This window comes from Passer montanus, unplaced genomic scaffold, assembly GCF_014805655.1.
Source record: "Passer montanus isolate IOZ18808 unplaced genomic scaffold, ASM1480565v1 scaffold2, whole genome shotgun sequence".
NCBI lineage: Eukaryota > Metazoa > Chordata > Aves > Passeriformes > Passeridae > Passer > Passer montanus.
In genome coordinates this window covers 22,019,548-22,036,000 of record NW_024366591.1, presented here as the reverse complement: position 1 = coordinate 22,036,000, position 16,453 = coordinate 22,019,548, and the positions used below count along the sequence as shown (strand labels likewise).

At 46.5% G+C, this 16,453-nt stretch overlaps 1 protein-coding gene across 1 annotated transcript in view; it reads right to left on the bottom strand.

The window, feature by feature from the left end:
• The window catches only part of FNDC1 (fibronectin type III domain containing 1), a 63,375-nt gene extending 46,933 nt beyond the window's left edge, over positions 1–16,442 (bottom strand). The window contains exon 1 of the mRNA XM_039706865.1: positions 16,373–16,442. Within this exon, the coding sequence (XP_039562799.1) occupies positions 16,373–16,442 (70 nt within the window). The remainder of the gene's footprint in view (positions 1–16,372) is intronic.
• Positions 16,443–16,453: the final 11 nt, after the last annotated feature.

Genomic DNA, 16,453 nt, shown 5'->3' with positions numbered 1-16,453 from the left:
GAAGTTGCTCATCTACATCTGCTAGCATATTTATACAGCCAAAACCTTTAAAATGCACAACATCATGAGTGACCACGTTGCTCACCAGGCAGGTATGGGCACTACCAAGAACTCCAGCATCAGAACAGATGAAGTGCACAGTCACTGCAGCCACATGTGAGGGATGTGGTTAATGTGATGTGCACATTCCTTGGCAGGGCATCCTCCTCTTGCCAGTCACCATGAGGACAGAGCTGCCTTCTAACCCTACTGCCTTGCAGGTGACTGGTTGGCTTGAACAGGCATCACAGGTGATGGAAAATCATCATTTGTATCAGTGCAACCATCTGTAGCATATACCTGGGCAAGGGTTTGCCAGTCGAGGGTTCCAGAGAAAACCAACAATAAATGCAGGGATGGATTAGGGCCCACCTGTGGCTCCCTCTAAAATGGCAACTACAAAGGCATGGATAGTGTCCCCAGCCAGCATGACAAGTGGGTAAAATCATAATACTTAGCAAGGCAGAACTGAGACTCAGTAAGCTGTGCTTTGCTGCATGCATTAACCAAGCAACAAAAACTTACGGAAACACTTCCTTCAACTGGGCCCAGAGCTGCAACAGCAACAGCCAACCATTCTGAACCATACATCTCCCAGAACACCACTGTTACAATTTTAAAACTTGCATTTTCCATCTTGGTCTTTCCACGTTCTTCTCAAGAGATGCTTTGGACAGCTATGCCTTATGAACAGTCCCCTTGCTTTGTTTTACATAGCTGTGCCACTACAGCATACGTTTTTCACTTATAATTGTCACTTGGAGACTGATATCAGTCTCCTGAGCACTTAAATTCATCCCTCACATCCCTCCCATATGCATTTGAGTTCTTTGATTCAAGACTGCATTCAAAGCTCTTCACTGCTCTCACAGCTTAAACCTTCATAGTTCCCAGCTGAAGCCTTGGTAGCACACTTTGTCTTCAACTTATTTTGAAATCTACCCCTGCTCCAGAGGTAGAGGCACCAAGTCATCACTCCTTTAGGTCCAATGACAGGACAGAAACCCCTGACAGTCCAGAAGAGCTGAGCAGGTGATTTTCAAGCTCTCCTGGCTGCACAGCTCTGGCCCTGGGGCTCCTTGTTGCCACCCACACTAATGTGCATGGCCTGGGCTCCAAAACACATGGTTTACATCAGGCCACTGTTTCAGCTCCTGGAGAAGTACAGCCCACTGCTCAACTCAGCAGCCACTTCTGGGAGTGCAAAACATGAAACCTATTCCAGCAGCAGGCTTCCTGAAAGCTTCCAAACATCAGGCAGTGAGATGGATATGGATGGATATAGCACACTCTGTAAATCAGGAACAGTATGTAGGGGTGTGACCCTTCTAAAATAAAATCCTCAATCACTAACAGAAAAGGGACCAGCATTTATGAAGAATGTACTTTGTATGTCATAAAAACTTTAATTATTCCCAATTCCCTAATAAGTAAAATATGGAAAAAGTTGAACATTTGGCAGACCCATTTTGGAAGTGTTCTTAAAGCCAGCTACTCCAAAACCAGCACTGAAAGGTGGCTTTTAAACCTGTCACTCAAACTATCCCTTTGTCTAGATACATTTCCTCCACCTGGCTGTATAATACTAATTCACATTGATATTAGTCTATTTTTCTTTTGGATTCTCATCAATGCATCTTTGAAGGTCTTGATAATATTAGCTTGCTTACATTTGAAGTCTTTGAAGTTCTCTATCTGGTGAAAATAATTTTATTTCTGGTGGATTGTTCTCTTTTACATGCCTTAACCATATCAGCCAGAGATACTGCCAAAATGACTGACAACATAAGGACTTTTCTTCCTGTGCAGGACAGAGTCATAATTCTGACTCCAGGTGTTCCTTGACAGTCCAGAAAACAGTCTGAGGATTAGGTGGTACCATCAGCAGAATTACGCTTATGGCCTTTAAGTTTTTGATAACAAATAAAAATCAGATCTATACTATTTGACTAAGTTTCAAATGTTAATACAGGTATCCTTTCAATCTTTGTTTACTGACTTCAAATCTAACCTTTTCTAAACTTAAAAATGGAACACTGTAAGAAGGGACCAGATGCCTATAGTACTCCAGTTTGACCCGAAGTTCCGTGGCTTCAGTGGAAACCTCTACTTCATCAAGCCTGTCACAGGAAATTTGATTTGCAAGAGGGGGAACTCACTGATTTTACAGAAAAAGAAGTTTATAGCAAAGTTCACCTATTTCTTTTAAATCAACAAGGAGGAAGAGCTTGAGGTGTCAATAGATCTGATAAAGCCATTGACCCCAAATGATTTCATATACATCCCTTCAACTCCTCATCTGCAGGATAAAGGGAATATTAGTGCTTCTCCACTGAAATGCACCTGAGGTTTCCCAGTGCTGACACCACACTGCCTCACGAGACTCCTGGTTTTCTCAACTGGCAGCTCCTGTGACACTCAGTTTCTTCCTCGTGTGCAAGAAACTCTCATCTCTTGGCTTCACAGGACATTCAGTTGTAGAAATAGCACAAATATCAACTTACAACATCTTAAGCCCTGTTTCTGAGATAAATCAGAGCCTGAGGCTGCTTTAAATAGTGCAGTCTGGATTTAATCTGACTTCAATCACAAACATGAAGAAAACACAGGATAAAGCTAGAACACAGCTTGTTTTCCCCCAGATAATCCTTGTACAGGCTGTGCTCTAGCCCTAGCCAGAAGTTCAGTGACAGGAAGGAAACCTGCCTGAGAAAATTAGAACATGAACCCACACCAAGCAACTTATGCCATGGCAAGACATTGTCAGGAATAAAACACTCCCCTTCAAAGTCTGTGTCTTTCCACACCGTGTTCATGACTGCAGTCACCACATTGCTTTCACCTACACTTTATTGTTGTTTTCATATTCATGTCCTTCATTTACTATAAACTGTGGTCACTCCTTTGTTTCTAACAATCTAGGATGAAGCACACAATACATAAAAACCATGTCAGGAAAGTTAAGAGCAAACAAAATATTGCCACAAAGCTAACAGACCTACAATTTTGGTTAGTTTCCTCTTTAAAATTAGGGACACTTCACTCATACTACAATTTAATGTGCATTTTTGTTGTCAAAGAAGGTATTGAAAACACACTGTTCATTGGAGAGAAATGGACAGCACAGAAGAAAAACTCACAACATGGTCCTGAATACTTGGAAGCCACATCTTCCCTGGGATATCCCTGGCTTCCACCTGTACACATGCACCATTCTCACACTCTCCTCACAGCCACCTCTAAAAAAGCTGGGGCCTTTGACAGCACTGGCCCTGGAAACAGCTTCATCAGTGTTAAAGAAGCCCATTGGGATCACGAGTGGCAAGACTCTCCTTAGGGAAGTAGGTTTTAAGCACAGTTCATATTGCTCTCTGTGACTGCAGGAGAAGGTAGGAGAAGAAATTCCTGAGAGATTCCAAAGGCAGCAGGATCCCCCTGAGCAGCTCCATCTTCCACCTGTACACATGCACCATTCTCACACTCTCCTCACAGCCACCTCTAAAAAAGCTGGGGCCTTTGACAGCACTGGCCCTGGAAACAGCTTCATCAGTGTTAAAGAAGCCCATTGGGATCACGAGTGGCAAGACTCTCCTTAGGGAAGTAGGTTTTAAGCACAGTTCATATTGCTCTCTGTGACTGCAGGAGAAGGTAGGAGAAGAAATTCCTGAGAGATTCCAAAGGCAGCAGGATCCCCCTGAGCAGCTCCATGGCTCCTGAACGGGCAGACCCAAGGGCACTCATGCATCCATCTGTCACTGATGCCTGAGGCATACTCATGGGTTTCAACAGGCTCTTCCATGCAAGCTCTTGGAGAGCAGGACAAGCTTGCTCCCTTTTGCTCACCAGTCTACTGCTTGTCCCTCAAACATTCCAAAGGCGGTCAGAGGCATGGGGATACTTCAAGTGCCACTTGGAACCCAGGCAGGATTTTGGCTGCGCAACCCATGATGAGCACCAACACTCTTACTCATGAAAACCTGGAATAAGACAGCATATTTGCTCAGACTGACTTAGTCTCAATAGCTTTCTCACATTCTGTGAAGCTGCCACCAAGGAAATGTTTCATTTCCACATGAGGAAATATATACAGAGCTTTCTTTAAGTTGAAGGACAAATTCCAACCACAGCTGATGCCCACACGGGTATGGCTAGATGGGAAGGATGACAGGATTACAAGCCCACAAATGCCCTTCTCTCCAGCACTGACACCAGCATGGAGCTTGCACGATGCTGCTCTGCCCAGACTGGACGTGGGTCCTGGATATGTGAGTTACTGCACTACAGCTTACCCGCATTTGCTGTCACCCCTGCACAGGCTTGCAGATGAGATGGCTTATTTCCCTCTAGCTGGACCTCAAAGGATGCCCACAGGTGAGGTAGTAAAAAAAGAGAGTATTGTTTCTAGGCTGTCAGGCATCCCCTGCACCACTGCTCCCTCCCCCTGTGCCCGCAGCCTGAGGTAGCTTTGAAGTGGGTTGGCAGGGGACACAAGTCAGAGCCAGAGCATGCGCTTCTGTGAGCCAACCTCTGTCCTCCTCCCCACAGTATGGCCATAGATCTCCAGAAAGGAAAACACACCTATTAAAATTGCACTGCTCATTAGGAGGCTAACTAAACCGTGGCAGCATCTTTATGCTGTGCACCTGGATCATTTCTTATGAACCTAAATCTGCTCTCCTTTCACATCCGTGCAGTCTCATTAAAACCAGTGGCATGTTATAGAAGCACTCAAGTGAAGAATGAGGCCCTGCTTGCTCAAAGGCTGAAGAAAACATTGCATGTAATTATCCTCATGGAGGATATGGACTAGGCTTAGGGGAAGTCATAGGAGGAAGCGCAGCTCCTTTCTGCACCAGCTTTCATTCCAACCTCATCAGGCAGTGGTTATCAACATCCATAAAGCACACAGCTTCGTTCATATTATTCACTTTGTCTGAGAATTTTATTATCAATTAAATTCTTCTATCCAAACACCCAATTTCCTTCCAAATTTCTCCCAGCTATTGGTTGCTGGGATGTTTCATGGCCCATCTTCAAAGCAGGAGACAAATGGTAGCCTAGAGCCTACTCTGTATTTTGTGACAGGCTGTGGGAAGAAAGTGACAACTCTCAGTCACCTTCACATACCCTTAAAAAACCTGTTCATCTCAGCCACTTTAACACTCATCAAACTGATTACATCAGTCATTTGTGGACACAGCAGCAAGTGTTAACCAAGCTACAACTAGTAAAAAAACCTCATGGCTTCAACTATTATTCAGAAAACTGATTTTCACTTAAAAAAAAAAAAAAAGATGATCAGTAGGATACTTCTGAAATTAAGATTGGGTTTGAATCCAAAACATTGGCAACCTGGATGCTGTGGCTCGGCTTTCAGTTCATTCCTTTGTGCATACCATAGACGTCACCAAATCATCCTCAAGCATCCCACTTACATTTGGGATGTCTGATTTACACTTCTCTCCAAAACCACTTCAATACAGATAAATTTTCTCCCTTACCCGGTGAAATAGCACATATTTTTTAATCTACTGGAGATTCATATGTTTATGTAAAGTCTTTCCATTCCATCTCTAGTTGAAGTGCATGTTCAACTTTCCATTTGAAACTGCCAAAAATGCCTCAGACTGACAAAGTCAGAGAGTAGGAATTCAAGCTTCATCATGCATTGAAGAAAAATAAAATTTAAAACTCTTCATTTTTATTTCACATTTCAAAGCCTTTTATAAATCAGAAAAGTTAGTTTCCCATGGTGCAGGTTCGCTAAGATCAAAACTCAGGCTCAACATTGGTCTCTGCTCTTTCATTAGCAGCTCTCAGAAGTTAAGTTTCTTTACAGAGACTGGAAAACATAAATCTTAAAATAACATAGCCTTTGCTGCTTCCTCCTAAGAGAAAATGCAAAAAAAACCCCACAAAAATATTATTTATCTATCTCTGATATGAAATGGTTCACGGTTCACGTCTTGAAGTAATACCCTCTTTGATTCTTCTAATTAACTTAATTCCACAATATTTATTGCAGAAGTTCTTTCAAAAAGTGCTCAAAGATCCTAGATAAAGTGCATGCCAGGGAAATGGACAGAATACTACGATTACTATTCTTCAGAGCTCCGTATTAGGTTGGGCTCAGATAGGCACAGATCTTCATTAATGATAAATTACTTCCCTATTTCATTTCTTTTCCAAAGAGCAACTTTCTGCAGTCATATTCAAAGCAATGTCTTCATGCAAAGCCCTGGGCTGTTTCACACATTATAAGCAGTTCTGTCATAGCTGAGCAGACACAACTGAGACAAACAGCAGCAGCCACTTGGATTCGCCCCATCACAATTTGTCAAGTACTGGGACAGCTGGCAAAGGTTTTACCCAATTAATAACCTTAAAAAGCATCTGAACATATAAGAATGATGCAGCCACAGCTCTGCAGGTTTGTAAAAGAGAATCTACTCCATCTTCCTTAGGTTAGCCCAGGGATATTTAGAACTGAAAATTCACATATCTACATTGGTTTGGTCTCCAGTGTTGAGGTTCAAGACCTGCAGCTTCTCCCCACAGAGCACAGAATATCCCCAACCAGTGGGATGTACAGCAAGAGGAGCCTCTGGGGAAGAAAACCAATCCTTCCTGTTAACAAAACCTCTGCAAAAATCAGGAGAGCAAGTCTCAGAAGGACTTCCATAGTCTTTAACATGCCATAGCTAGCAGGCTGCCAGAACTATGTACCAACGTACATGACTCCTATTTAATGCTATTCATGTTTGGTGTTTGAACACCCAAAGCAGGAGATTTGGAAGGAAGGATGCAGTGGAAGGGTGTATTCATCAGCCCCCTGTGACTGCTTCAAGGTGACCTGTGACACCACGCTGGCACTGATGCAGTTCAGAGGAATGAAGCTTTCTAACACCAAAACACTCACCCAGCACTGCCTGCTTTGCTTGTGAGCTCTGACCCACCCATCACCAATGCTGGTGACCTATAATGATGTGGTGATGAGCAATAATTCCCTCTCTCTTCAAAATCGAGTTTCTGATGAAAACCAGTCCTTACTTCTGTGGCAGTGGCAATCTCTGCTGTCACAGGGCTTTGACTGGATCTGCATGGCAAGGACAGGTTACCCAAGAGAGTTACGGGCAGCCTGAATCTGGGTGTTCTGTGTGGCCAGTGCTGGGGAAGCAGCCCTGCAGCACAGCAGAGACGAGTTCCAAGCTTGGATCCCTCAAACCAAGGCTGGCTGCTAAGAGCAAGGCAAGGGAATTTGCACTGTTTTACAAGTAACTAAAGCAACTTGCTAACCTTTTGTGGGTTGGCCATCTGCTACCATTCAGTAGCACAAACATTTTGCTGAAGCTGCAAAGCTTCCTGAAACACAGTGATTTCCTTCCATACAAAGAGGCCCTAAATTACTCAAAAGCTCCTACAGGCATTTTGAAGTTTCACTATTTGCCTTCTTGGTTTTTATGGGGACTACTTACAAGCATAACAAAAGTTTGGGGTTTTTAAAAATATATTTATACAGCACAAGCAGAGAAAAACTATATTTGCAAAAGGTCCAACTGCTGAAAAAGCCAAATGGTTCATTTCGTATTGCCAAAAATCTTGCAAACTCTATGTCTAATTTTATGAGGCTCTTATGTTTGGATTCATAGGGTCTGTTTCTGCCACCCTCACTACAATTACTAGCAGCTTGTTCTGTAAGTGTCCAGTCCAAAGAAAAATCTTGCTTCTCCCAAAGAAAAGCAACAGGTAGAACAGTGCTAAAAATAACTCTGCCATCTTCAAACACACCACCTTCTTTTAGAAACATCTACACTAACTCATCAGATACTCTGATGCTTACACCGACCCTGAGGTCCATCAGTTATCTGAGCTCTCACTTCAGCTCTCTCCACTGGGCTGAATCCTTCCTCTTTCCCTGCTGGTGTTAGAAAAAAAAAATCTTGTTGTTTCTTGTATTTCCTTCTCCCTTCCCTCTGTTGACACACACATGGATGGTTCCTCCCCTCCACTCCCAGGGGGAGTGTGAATACCATCCTCTCCCAGGCACACTCCCACTGTGCTGCTGTGCAGGCACAGCTGAGCCCACACCACACTGCCTGTGACTATCCTGTGCCAGCATAACATGGGACAGCTAGCTTGTCACCACCACAAGGAAAGACTTAAGCCAGTTCAAAGCCATTTCTCTTTTAATTTCACTTAAGTAGTGGTTTGAAATCAGTTTCCATCCCTCCAAGATTTCACACTCGTTTCTGTTCCTTTCTCACATCATCAGCTGCAGGTTTCCAGCCCGATCTGCACAATGTGACACCAAACACAACCAGAATCTTACAATGTCTCATACCACTCATCATCCCTCCCTGAGGGTAATTTAAACAGGTGTTTTTGCAGAGGAAAGAAAGTGTGTTTGCAGAGGTGTCTGGCCCTCAGCAATCAGCACTTCCAAGGAGCATGGCACATCCTGCACTGGGGGTTGACCTGCTGGGAGGGCAGATGAGAAGCACATATGGTCTGAGACATCTTGTGACAACAAATTTTTGCTCAGCAACTGAAACACAGCAGCTCTGACCTGACTGGGAAGGGCTTTCATGAAAACATGTACAGTCCCCACTGAGAATTCTGTCCCCTGACTCCCATTTAAGCATGTAGTCAGGCTCCTGGAGGATCAGCCTGACTTGCAGTAGGCATTAAGAGAGAAGAAAAGGATGCGCTGGAAGAGCAATCACTACATTGCAAACAAAATAATACATCACTGTACACATCTAACATGGAAATTTGGCTTGCTGATGTTGCTGTCTAAGGTTTAGACTTTCTAGATTTCAATACTGTTGCTGTGCTATCACGGAAGAGCTTTTCTGGTTAATTTCATTTTCTTTTGGCTTTGTTTCTTTGTAAAGACAGCAATTTTGCTTCTGCATACATTCAGCTTTGGGCAACTGGGCAATTCACAAGACATTACTTCTTGTTTAGAAAATTTCAAGTAGAAGAGAGTAGAGTCTTAGCTTGGGCAGTTCTTCAGCACAGCACAGCATGGAAAAAGCAATCAAGTCGTTTTTAAAACAGGGCCAGTGGAGCTCGGAAAGATGAGATGTCACTTTCAAAGTCTGTCCTAGACTTTTGAATGAAACCACACCTTGTGATCCCCACCCACCTCCCCAGTTGTGTGTCATTAGACACTTATCAAATACATTTATTAAAAATACATGCAACCTGAAATCAGTCTGAAGTCTCAGACCAGCAAAGCCAAATGGAGCATTTCCATCACCGCCATTTGGTTTTAAATTGTTTTTAGCACCTCTGCTTTGGGAGACCAGAAACATGAGATTGATGGCACAGCTGGGACACGAAGCTCAGCTGACCCAGCCAGCAAGGCTGCAAACACATAACCCAGAGCACCCACTCCTGCAAAGTGCAGCGAGCCCTCGGCCAAGTCACCGGATCGCTGTCGGCCTCACGCTGCTGCAGCCTCCTGGAGCATGAGCTGAGGCCATCTGCAACTCATCCCGTGCTAAAGACCACACAATTATGTCACTGAACTTGGCATGGCTTCAAAAGGTGACGAAAGGGAAAGATATGCAGGCTGTGCGAAAGTGCAGCTCAGTTACTCGTGCAGGGGCAGATTCTGATGCTGTTAGGTGCTTCCATGGGGCTGCCACATGAAGCAAGACACCACCCAGCAGGAGCTTTATCACCTAAATCCAGCTCTCCATCCATCTGGCTACAGCCTGTGTCCTGCAGTGCTCTCAGACCTGCCCCAAGATCTCAGCAGCAAAGGCAAAATTAAATGCTGTCTTCCTGAGGCTGGAAACATGAAGCCTGGCTACTTCTCAGGCTGTGGGATGGGTGCTAGGGCTGGGAACCGGGTGCTGCTCCCACATTCCCTTCCATTAACAGCAGGAGCATCCAGGGGCTCTGAGAGGGCTGGCTAGCCAGGTGGCAGGGCTTGGGCTGTTCTCTGGGTACCACAAGCTTCCAGCCATGGCAGCATGTTTTGCCAGTTACATTTGCTGTTTTCCACTGCAGGAATTTTAAGGCATACTCCGTAGTTTTTCCTTGATTCCAGCTAAACCCTTCTGTGCACCCTTCCAAAGACACCACTCTGAAAGAAGGGATTAAGCACTTCATAACAGAATACCAAAACAAATTTTGTTGACTATCCAATTTCTCTTATTTCTGTCTTATTTTTAAAGACAAGGAAACACTAACATTCCAGCTCCAGCAGTCTTGCACTTTTTCCCAAAAAAAAGTTTCAGCCAAAATATTGTAGTCAACTCTACAGTAAACATGACAAATAACCATTTGAAGAGTGGCCTCTTATTTTACAGTAAATGTATATATTAAGAACAACCAACTCCTCCAATGGAAAAATAATCAGTTTAGTGCAGGCAGAATACAACAGTCAGAAAGATTTGCTGGAACCAGGATCATTGCAGGATGCCCAAGAGGACTTAATAACTATGTAATAGTGGAATAGCTGCACTGGAACTGTGAAATATGAACACACTCCACAGTCCTCAAAGAGTAATTTACTCTGTTTAATGAAGAGCTGATTTGATGACTGAGTTACTCACTGAAGAGGGTTGATTTAAAATGCACACTTCTCCAGACCACTTTTTAATGTGTACATAGTTAAATTTGGATGTACATTTTATGTGTTCTTCCAGGATGAGGAGAAGCTTGGACTGCCTTCCTTACCACTGGATTTCAGTATTACATTTGATGTAACTAACAATTTCTCTTTGTTTAGGAAAAGGTCTCTGTTGAGAGCACACAATTTCTACATGTCTTGGGTCTTTCTTCCACTTTTCCTTGCTTCTCCACTTCTTAAGATTATTTGCTTTAAATACAGACCTGCCAAATGCATGCACCTATACCAAAATGGAGACACATGCAGCCTGATTTCAGAAGCACTGAAGAGTGCTCAGCTCTAACCACAGCACAGAGTTGTGACAAAGCCAGGGTACACAACCCAACCTGGCAGATGGGAAAAGCTCCTGTGTCCCACTGCACAGATGTCATTTATGAAGAGCTAACAGTGGGTTAGAGATTACATGTTCAATCAGAGTGACGTACAGTGACTGCTGCTTGAGAAAGGTACAGTTTATCCCAGAGAGATTTTAAGCATCCTGAAAGTGCTATGAACAGTACAAAACATGCTGAAGTTTTAGTAGACATTTGCAGAAACTCTGAGTAGGAGAAAAGACCTTATGTGACATCCCAGACAGCAGTTCCAGGGAACTGGGGAGGAGGATTTGTCATATCCAGAGCTACATGACCCAGCAGCCATGTACCTCAGGAGGGCAGGACACAGGACAAGCGGTCTGGAGAGAGGTGGGTACCAGGTCCCATCCAGCAGAGAGGAGGCAGAGGGAGCTCAGCAGCCTGCACAGGTCTTGCTGGGGACGAGAAGCACATGAGCTGTCAGCACAAGCTCTCATCTCCCCAGGCAAATCAAGACCAGGCAATGAAGGGGACGCTGTGTAAACACTGTTTGATGTTGCTCTTGTTAACTCTGCTACCGGCACAGCAGTTAAGCACTCAACCATGTGGAACACTGTGGAAAAAGTTATTTTTCATTACAAGCTTGTCTAAAGTTTAAAGAGGAACCAGGGAAAGCAGACACTTTCCAGGTGCTTGTACACCCCCAAAGGAAATGAATCCAACCAGAGAGGTGCTGCAGGCAAAAGCTGCTGGTGCCTCAAGTAAGAATAAATGTGAGTTGGGATCGGAGTGTGCACACTCAGTCTAGCCAGGCACAAGGACAGTGCAAAATCCCGCTGGTCTGAATGATTCTTTAGTAAGAAGCAAGCAGTGGAGACACAGGACTAAACCACACCACCCTTCTAAATCCCTAGGCATCCAGGGTGTGGAGGAAATTAAAAAACGTGTGTCCCGAGACTCAGAGAACAGACAGCAAAGCAGAAGATCTCAGCAGTTCTTGGTTTACTTTAAATCTTGTGCAATTTAAGCCACTGTCTTGATCTTGGCAGTGCTTATTTTGGCACTTCAGTTTGTGAACATTCAACACAGACTGTAGGGTTTGGAGCCAACAGTGCAGCAGAATAAGCAGCAGTATAGCAAACTCATATAAGAAAATGCAAACACGATTTCAAAGGCTTTCCATTGGGTCATGCACAACAAAGGATCTTTCAGACAACCTCACATTTCTTCAAGACACCCACCACTCCTCTACTGACCTGAAAATGTAAGCCATACCACTCCTCAGGGGCTATGATGTTAGTGCAAACACAGCCAAAATGCAAGTTCTCAACCCACATGGAAGCAAAATACTTGGGCTTCCCAAGAGACAGAGGGAAAGGATCTCCCCAGCTTCAGTATCTGCTGCTCTCCTCTGGATTTCACTGCCTCACAACCCAGCAGTTCATCCCTCCCTCTAGTGCTGGGCAGGACACTGGCTGCAGAGGTGAAGCCATCTTTCTCATCTTGAGGAAAAATGAAAACACTCACAGTTGCAAGTGAATTAAATGTCATGTGCATTCAAAGGAATCAAAACAATCCCGCAGTGCAGCACACCAGTGAAAGTGTTGTTGCTTTAGGGAGCTGTAAAAGAGAAATGACACGTGGCAGTTTCAGGGGTAGAAAGGGACAACAGGGAGTGTTAGCACCTGCCTGAAGGATAGCACAGAGTCTGCTGGGCTTGGGGAACCCTCTCAAGGCTTCATAAAAGTGTGGTACACCTGCAGCTTGGGAGAGAAAATAGCAGCAAGGGGCTTCCCAAGAGGAAGGCACATCAATGTCCACACCATTTCCTCTGGGGAAGTGACCACTCCTCCTGCTTAGTGCATTAGCAGTCTGTGGGAGACATGCCTATCATCCATGCCCCCTCCTCTTTCCCAGCAGAAAGCACAACAAAAGGTAAATGTTCCCATGATACATGCATGCACCTAGCTATGGTTCACTTGGGCAGGTGAAGGGGAGTAAAGGAATACTAATTTATGAAGAGAGGTAACTCAAGTTAAACAAGATAAGCAGATCCTGACACTTCAAAACTAAGGGGTGGGGGGGGAAGTGTTGATTTGGCTGCAGTTTTTTGCATATTTGAGATCACACCCAAGCTACTAAACACAAGCTCATTCTAGAGGTCTTTGGTTAGGAAGAGGTTCCAGTCCTGATTATGCTTGAGCTGCAACAGCATAAATTTAAGAGACCTAATGCCTGGTGCCAGCACATCCCAGTGCCAACTTAGCCACATTCCTGAGCACTTCCTCAGTGACAGACAGAGATGTGTTACATAACTCCCAGCTAGAGAAACCATGGGTCCTAGACATGCACCAGAAACTGCACCTGGTGGAAATACTGCTATGCTTCCTTCATGTGAAGACAACAGCCCACCTGCAGACAGCTGCATACAATGTGAAGCAGATATAAAGTCCAACCTAAGTTATCTTGAGAACTTACAAGTCACTTTTGAGTGTACTGCATGGGAAATATGATCACTGAATGTGTCTGAGCTATATTTTTGGACAATTGAATGCACACTCAAGACACTGGATCACAGACACCAGATCCCATTCCCCCTGCTGGCGTGTCTTTGTCTTGCTGCATCATCGACTCAGCCCCCCCCTTCTAATTTCTTTCTGTATAGATCAGCCTCTGCAAGCATCTTCTTAACCACACATCCAGCCAAAATCAGTCCATGTGCTGTCTGAAGAGCTGGAATCACAGACTTGGACGGCACAGGAGCTTTCATACATCTGACACACCCAGAGGCTGGTACGGAGCTATACAGTTAAGACCATTACAGCACTGTCCTAAATAACTGAGGAGATACATTCCTCAGAGCTAAATGAAGTGGAAAATTCCCTTGGAGACCCTTCTGCTTTCTCTGTTTGTGTCTAGACAAGGAAGGAAAATGAGAGTTAGTGCTGCTGTCAGAAAGGCTCTTGCTCTGAGCATAGCCTCTTCTTAATTTTTCTCCCAAATTTCCCCCGCTGGCTGCAGGTCTTTCTTGAATACTGTTTGTCTAAGCTAATAAGGTGGGAGGGTGACTACTGTTTTCTGTAGTCAGTATCCATTCTTCCACATATGGGATCTGGCAGCAAGCAACAAATCTCTTTTGGCAATACACAAATGGGATCTGCCCCCTGAGTTGGCTCCAGCACAACACCCTTCTCTTACGCTTTTTTGGCCCGAGGACTGCCACAACAATCCTGGGCACAGGCCCCACACTGACTTTCTATTTTGATAAACAGAACACAGTCAATGACAGCGCCAGCCCAATGCCAGACCCTTACTGGGGAAAAATCTTTCTTTTCTTTCCACAGACAAAAATTGAAGGGCTTTTTCACTTCATTGGAGCCTGTTTGCTGAGCCAAGGCAGCCTCCCTGTCTCACAGACACGGCACTTGGACAAAGGCTCCAAAGGGCAGAGTGGGTTTGGGACAGACCCCTAGACAGAGCAGTAAAGGTGGTCAGCAGGACCACTTCAAACACAGCTAGAGTGTGAGAAAGCAGTACCAAGGGCAGCAAAAATGCTCAGCAATGGCTTTTATCCCTGAGAAAGAACTCCAGAACCCATCAGCCCTCCTGCCCAAGACTGCACTTGCTCAGGACACAGCCTGTGTTTAGTAGCTTATAAACTACTCTCTAGACTGGAGAAGGAAAGTGGTGTCCACTCAATGTGGCCAGCACACCAACAAGGACAGGGAGTACCCATGCAGCCCACATCTAGTCCTGTCCAGCCACTCTGGGGTTAACTCCAGCAGGTTTTGGTGTGCTCCAGAGTTCCATAGCTGGGAAGCACGCAGAGCTCTGTGCAGCACTATGCCAACACATTTGGGTTTGTTCAGAAATTGGCCTAATTTTTACAGCACATTGGTGTGAGACTGCAAACAAGGAAAGGCTATATGGATTTACATGCAAAATTTTTAGTGAAGTATCAGAATCTGCAAGAATCGCTTTAGACATTACACAGTCAGGGAAGCAAGAGCCTGCATGCACTCAACAGCTAACACTTTTCCTCAGAGGCTATGACATTTCTCACGATGTTTCCCTCACCAGCAGAACAAAAACTCCCCCACTCCCTTCCCTCCTCCTCTCACTTTCCAGCAGGCAGCCCCAGAGATCCAGTTCCCCCTCCATTTACCACTGCCACAAGGGAGCACTATTATAAAATCGCTTCCAGGAGTGTGATCCCAAGCTTAACCCAGACGGGCACAGCAACTTGCAGAGAGACTATAGTTCCAGGTTAAGCAGATCATTCCTTTCCGGATGTTTAGCTGCACACTAAAACTCAACAGGAGCCACGGGTGACATGAAGTCCCGGGCTCCGCCGCACAGCCCAGAGCTGCAGGAGAGTTGGGGAGGATGCTGTAGTCCTTGGCTGGCTCCTCTGCGACTACAGCACGGGGCTGGAGATGGGACAGCCAGCACATCCGGAGCCTGGGGGCAAGTGTCCCTGGGTGGCTCTGGCTACTGTAACCCCAAGAGATACATTCTGGCGCTGAAATGCCTCCGCATGTGTGTCTGTACCCTGTCTTTAGCCGTGCTCTGCTGCAGACCTTGCGGCCACAAGCTGAGGAGATTCGGTTCAGCTTTGCCTGCGGTGCAAAAAGTGCCGCGGGGGCTGCAGTGATCGCGCACTGCTTCCTCAAGGGAGAGCACAGGGCAGATGTGCCGCTGCCTCCCACAACGCCACTTCCAGAGCAGCTTAAACCTGATCCTGCGGGCCCGGGGAGCTCTGACAGCAGCGCCAGCCTCGCCCAGGCTGATGCGGGGCGCGATCCACAGGACTCCGGCGGCGGGAACGAAGAGAACAGAGATCTCCCTGGCTTCCCGGAGAGATGCAGCGCCGCGCTGCCCGCTGTCAGTGCCGCTCACCCCGCCAGCGGGCTCCTCAGCAGAGCCCAGACGGGACCATGGAACCACGAGGTTCCAGGGGGGAAAGGCATCCGCGGGCTGAAGGCAAGCGGGAGGCTGTCACCCTCCGGTGCCACGAGCGTCCTTGTGGGCTGGAGCCCTGCGCCCCGGAGCTGCCCGAAACGCGGCAGAGCCGCAGCGGGCTAACCCACGGAGGGTCCCGAGTGACCCTCGGTGCTCTCCGAGAGCCGGGTGCCGCTCGGTGCCGAGGCTTGCCCGGCTCTGCGGCTGCCCTCCCCGCCAGGCGAGGGGCCCGCACGCCCAGGGGCAGCGGCAGGTGCCTGTGCCGGGGCAGGGAGGGCCCGGCTGGCCGGGTGTCCCCGCGGCGTCCCCGCGGCGCTTGCCCCGTGCCGGGCGCGGCAGGGAGCGGCACCGCCGGGCATCCCCGAGCACCGTGAGACCCCGAGCTCCTCCCTGCCCCACGCCGCCGGGCAGCGACACGCGTGGCACGGCGTACCTGGCAGGGCGGCGGGCAGCAGGGCGGCCAGGAGCAGCAGGGCGGCCCAGGGGGCGGCGGGCCCCGCCATGGGGCCGGGGC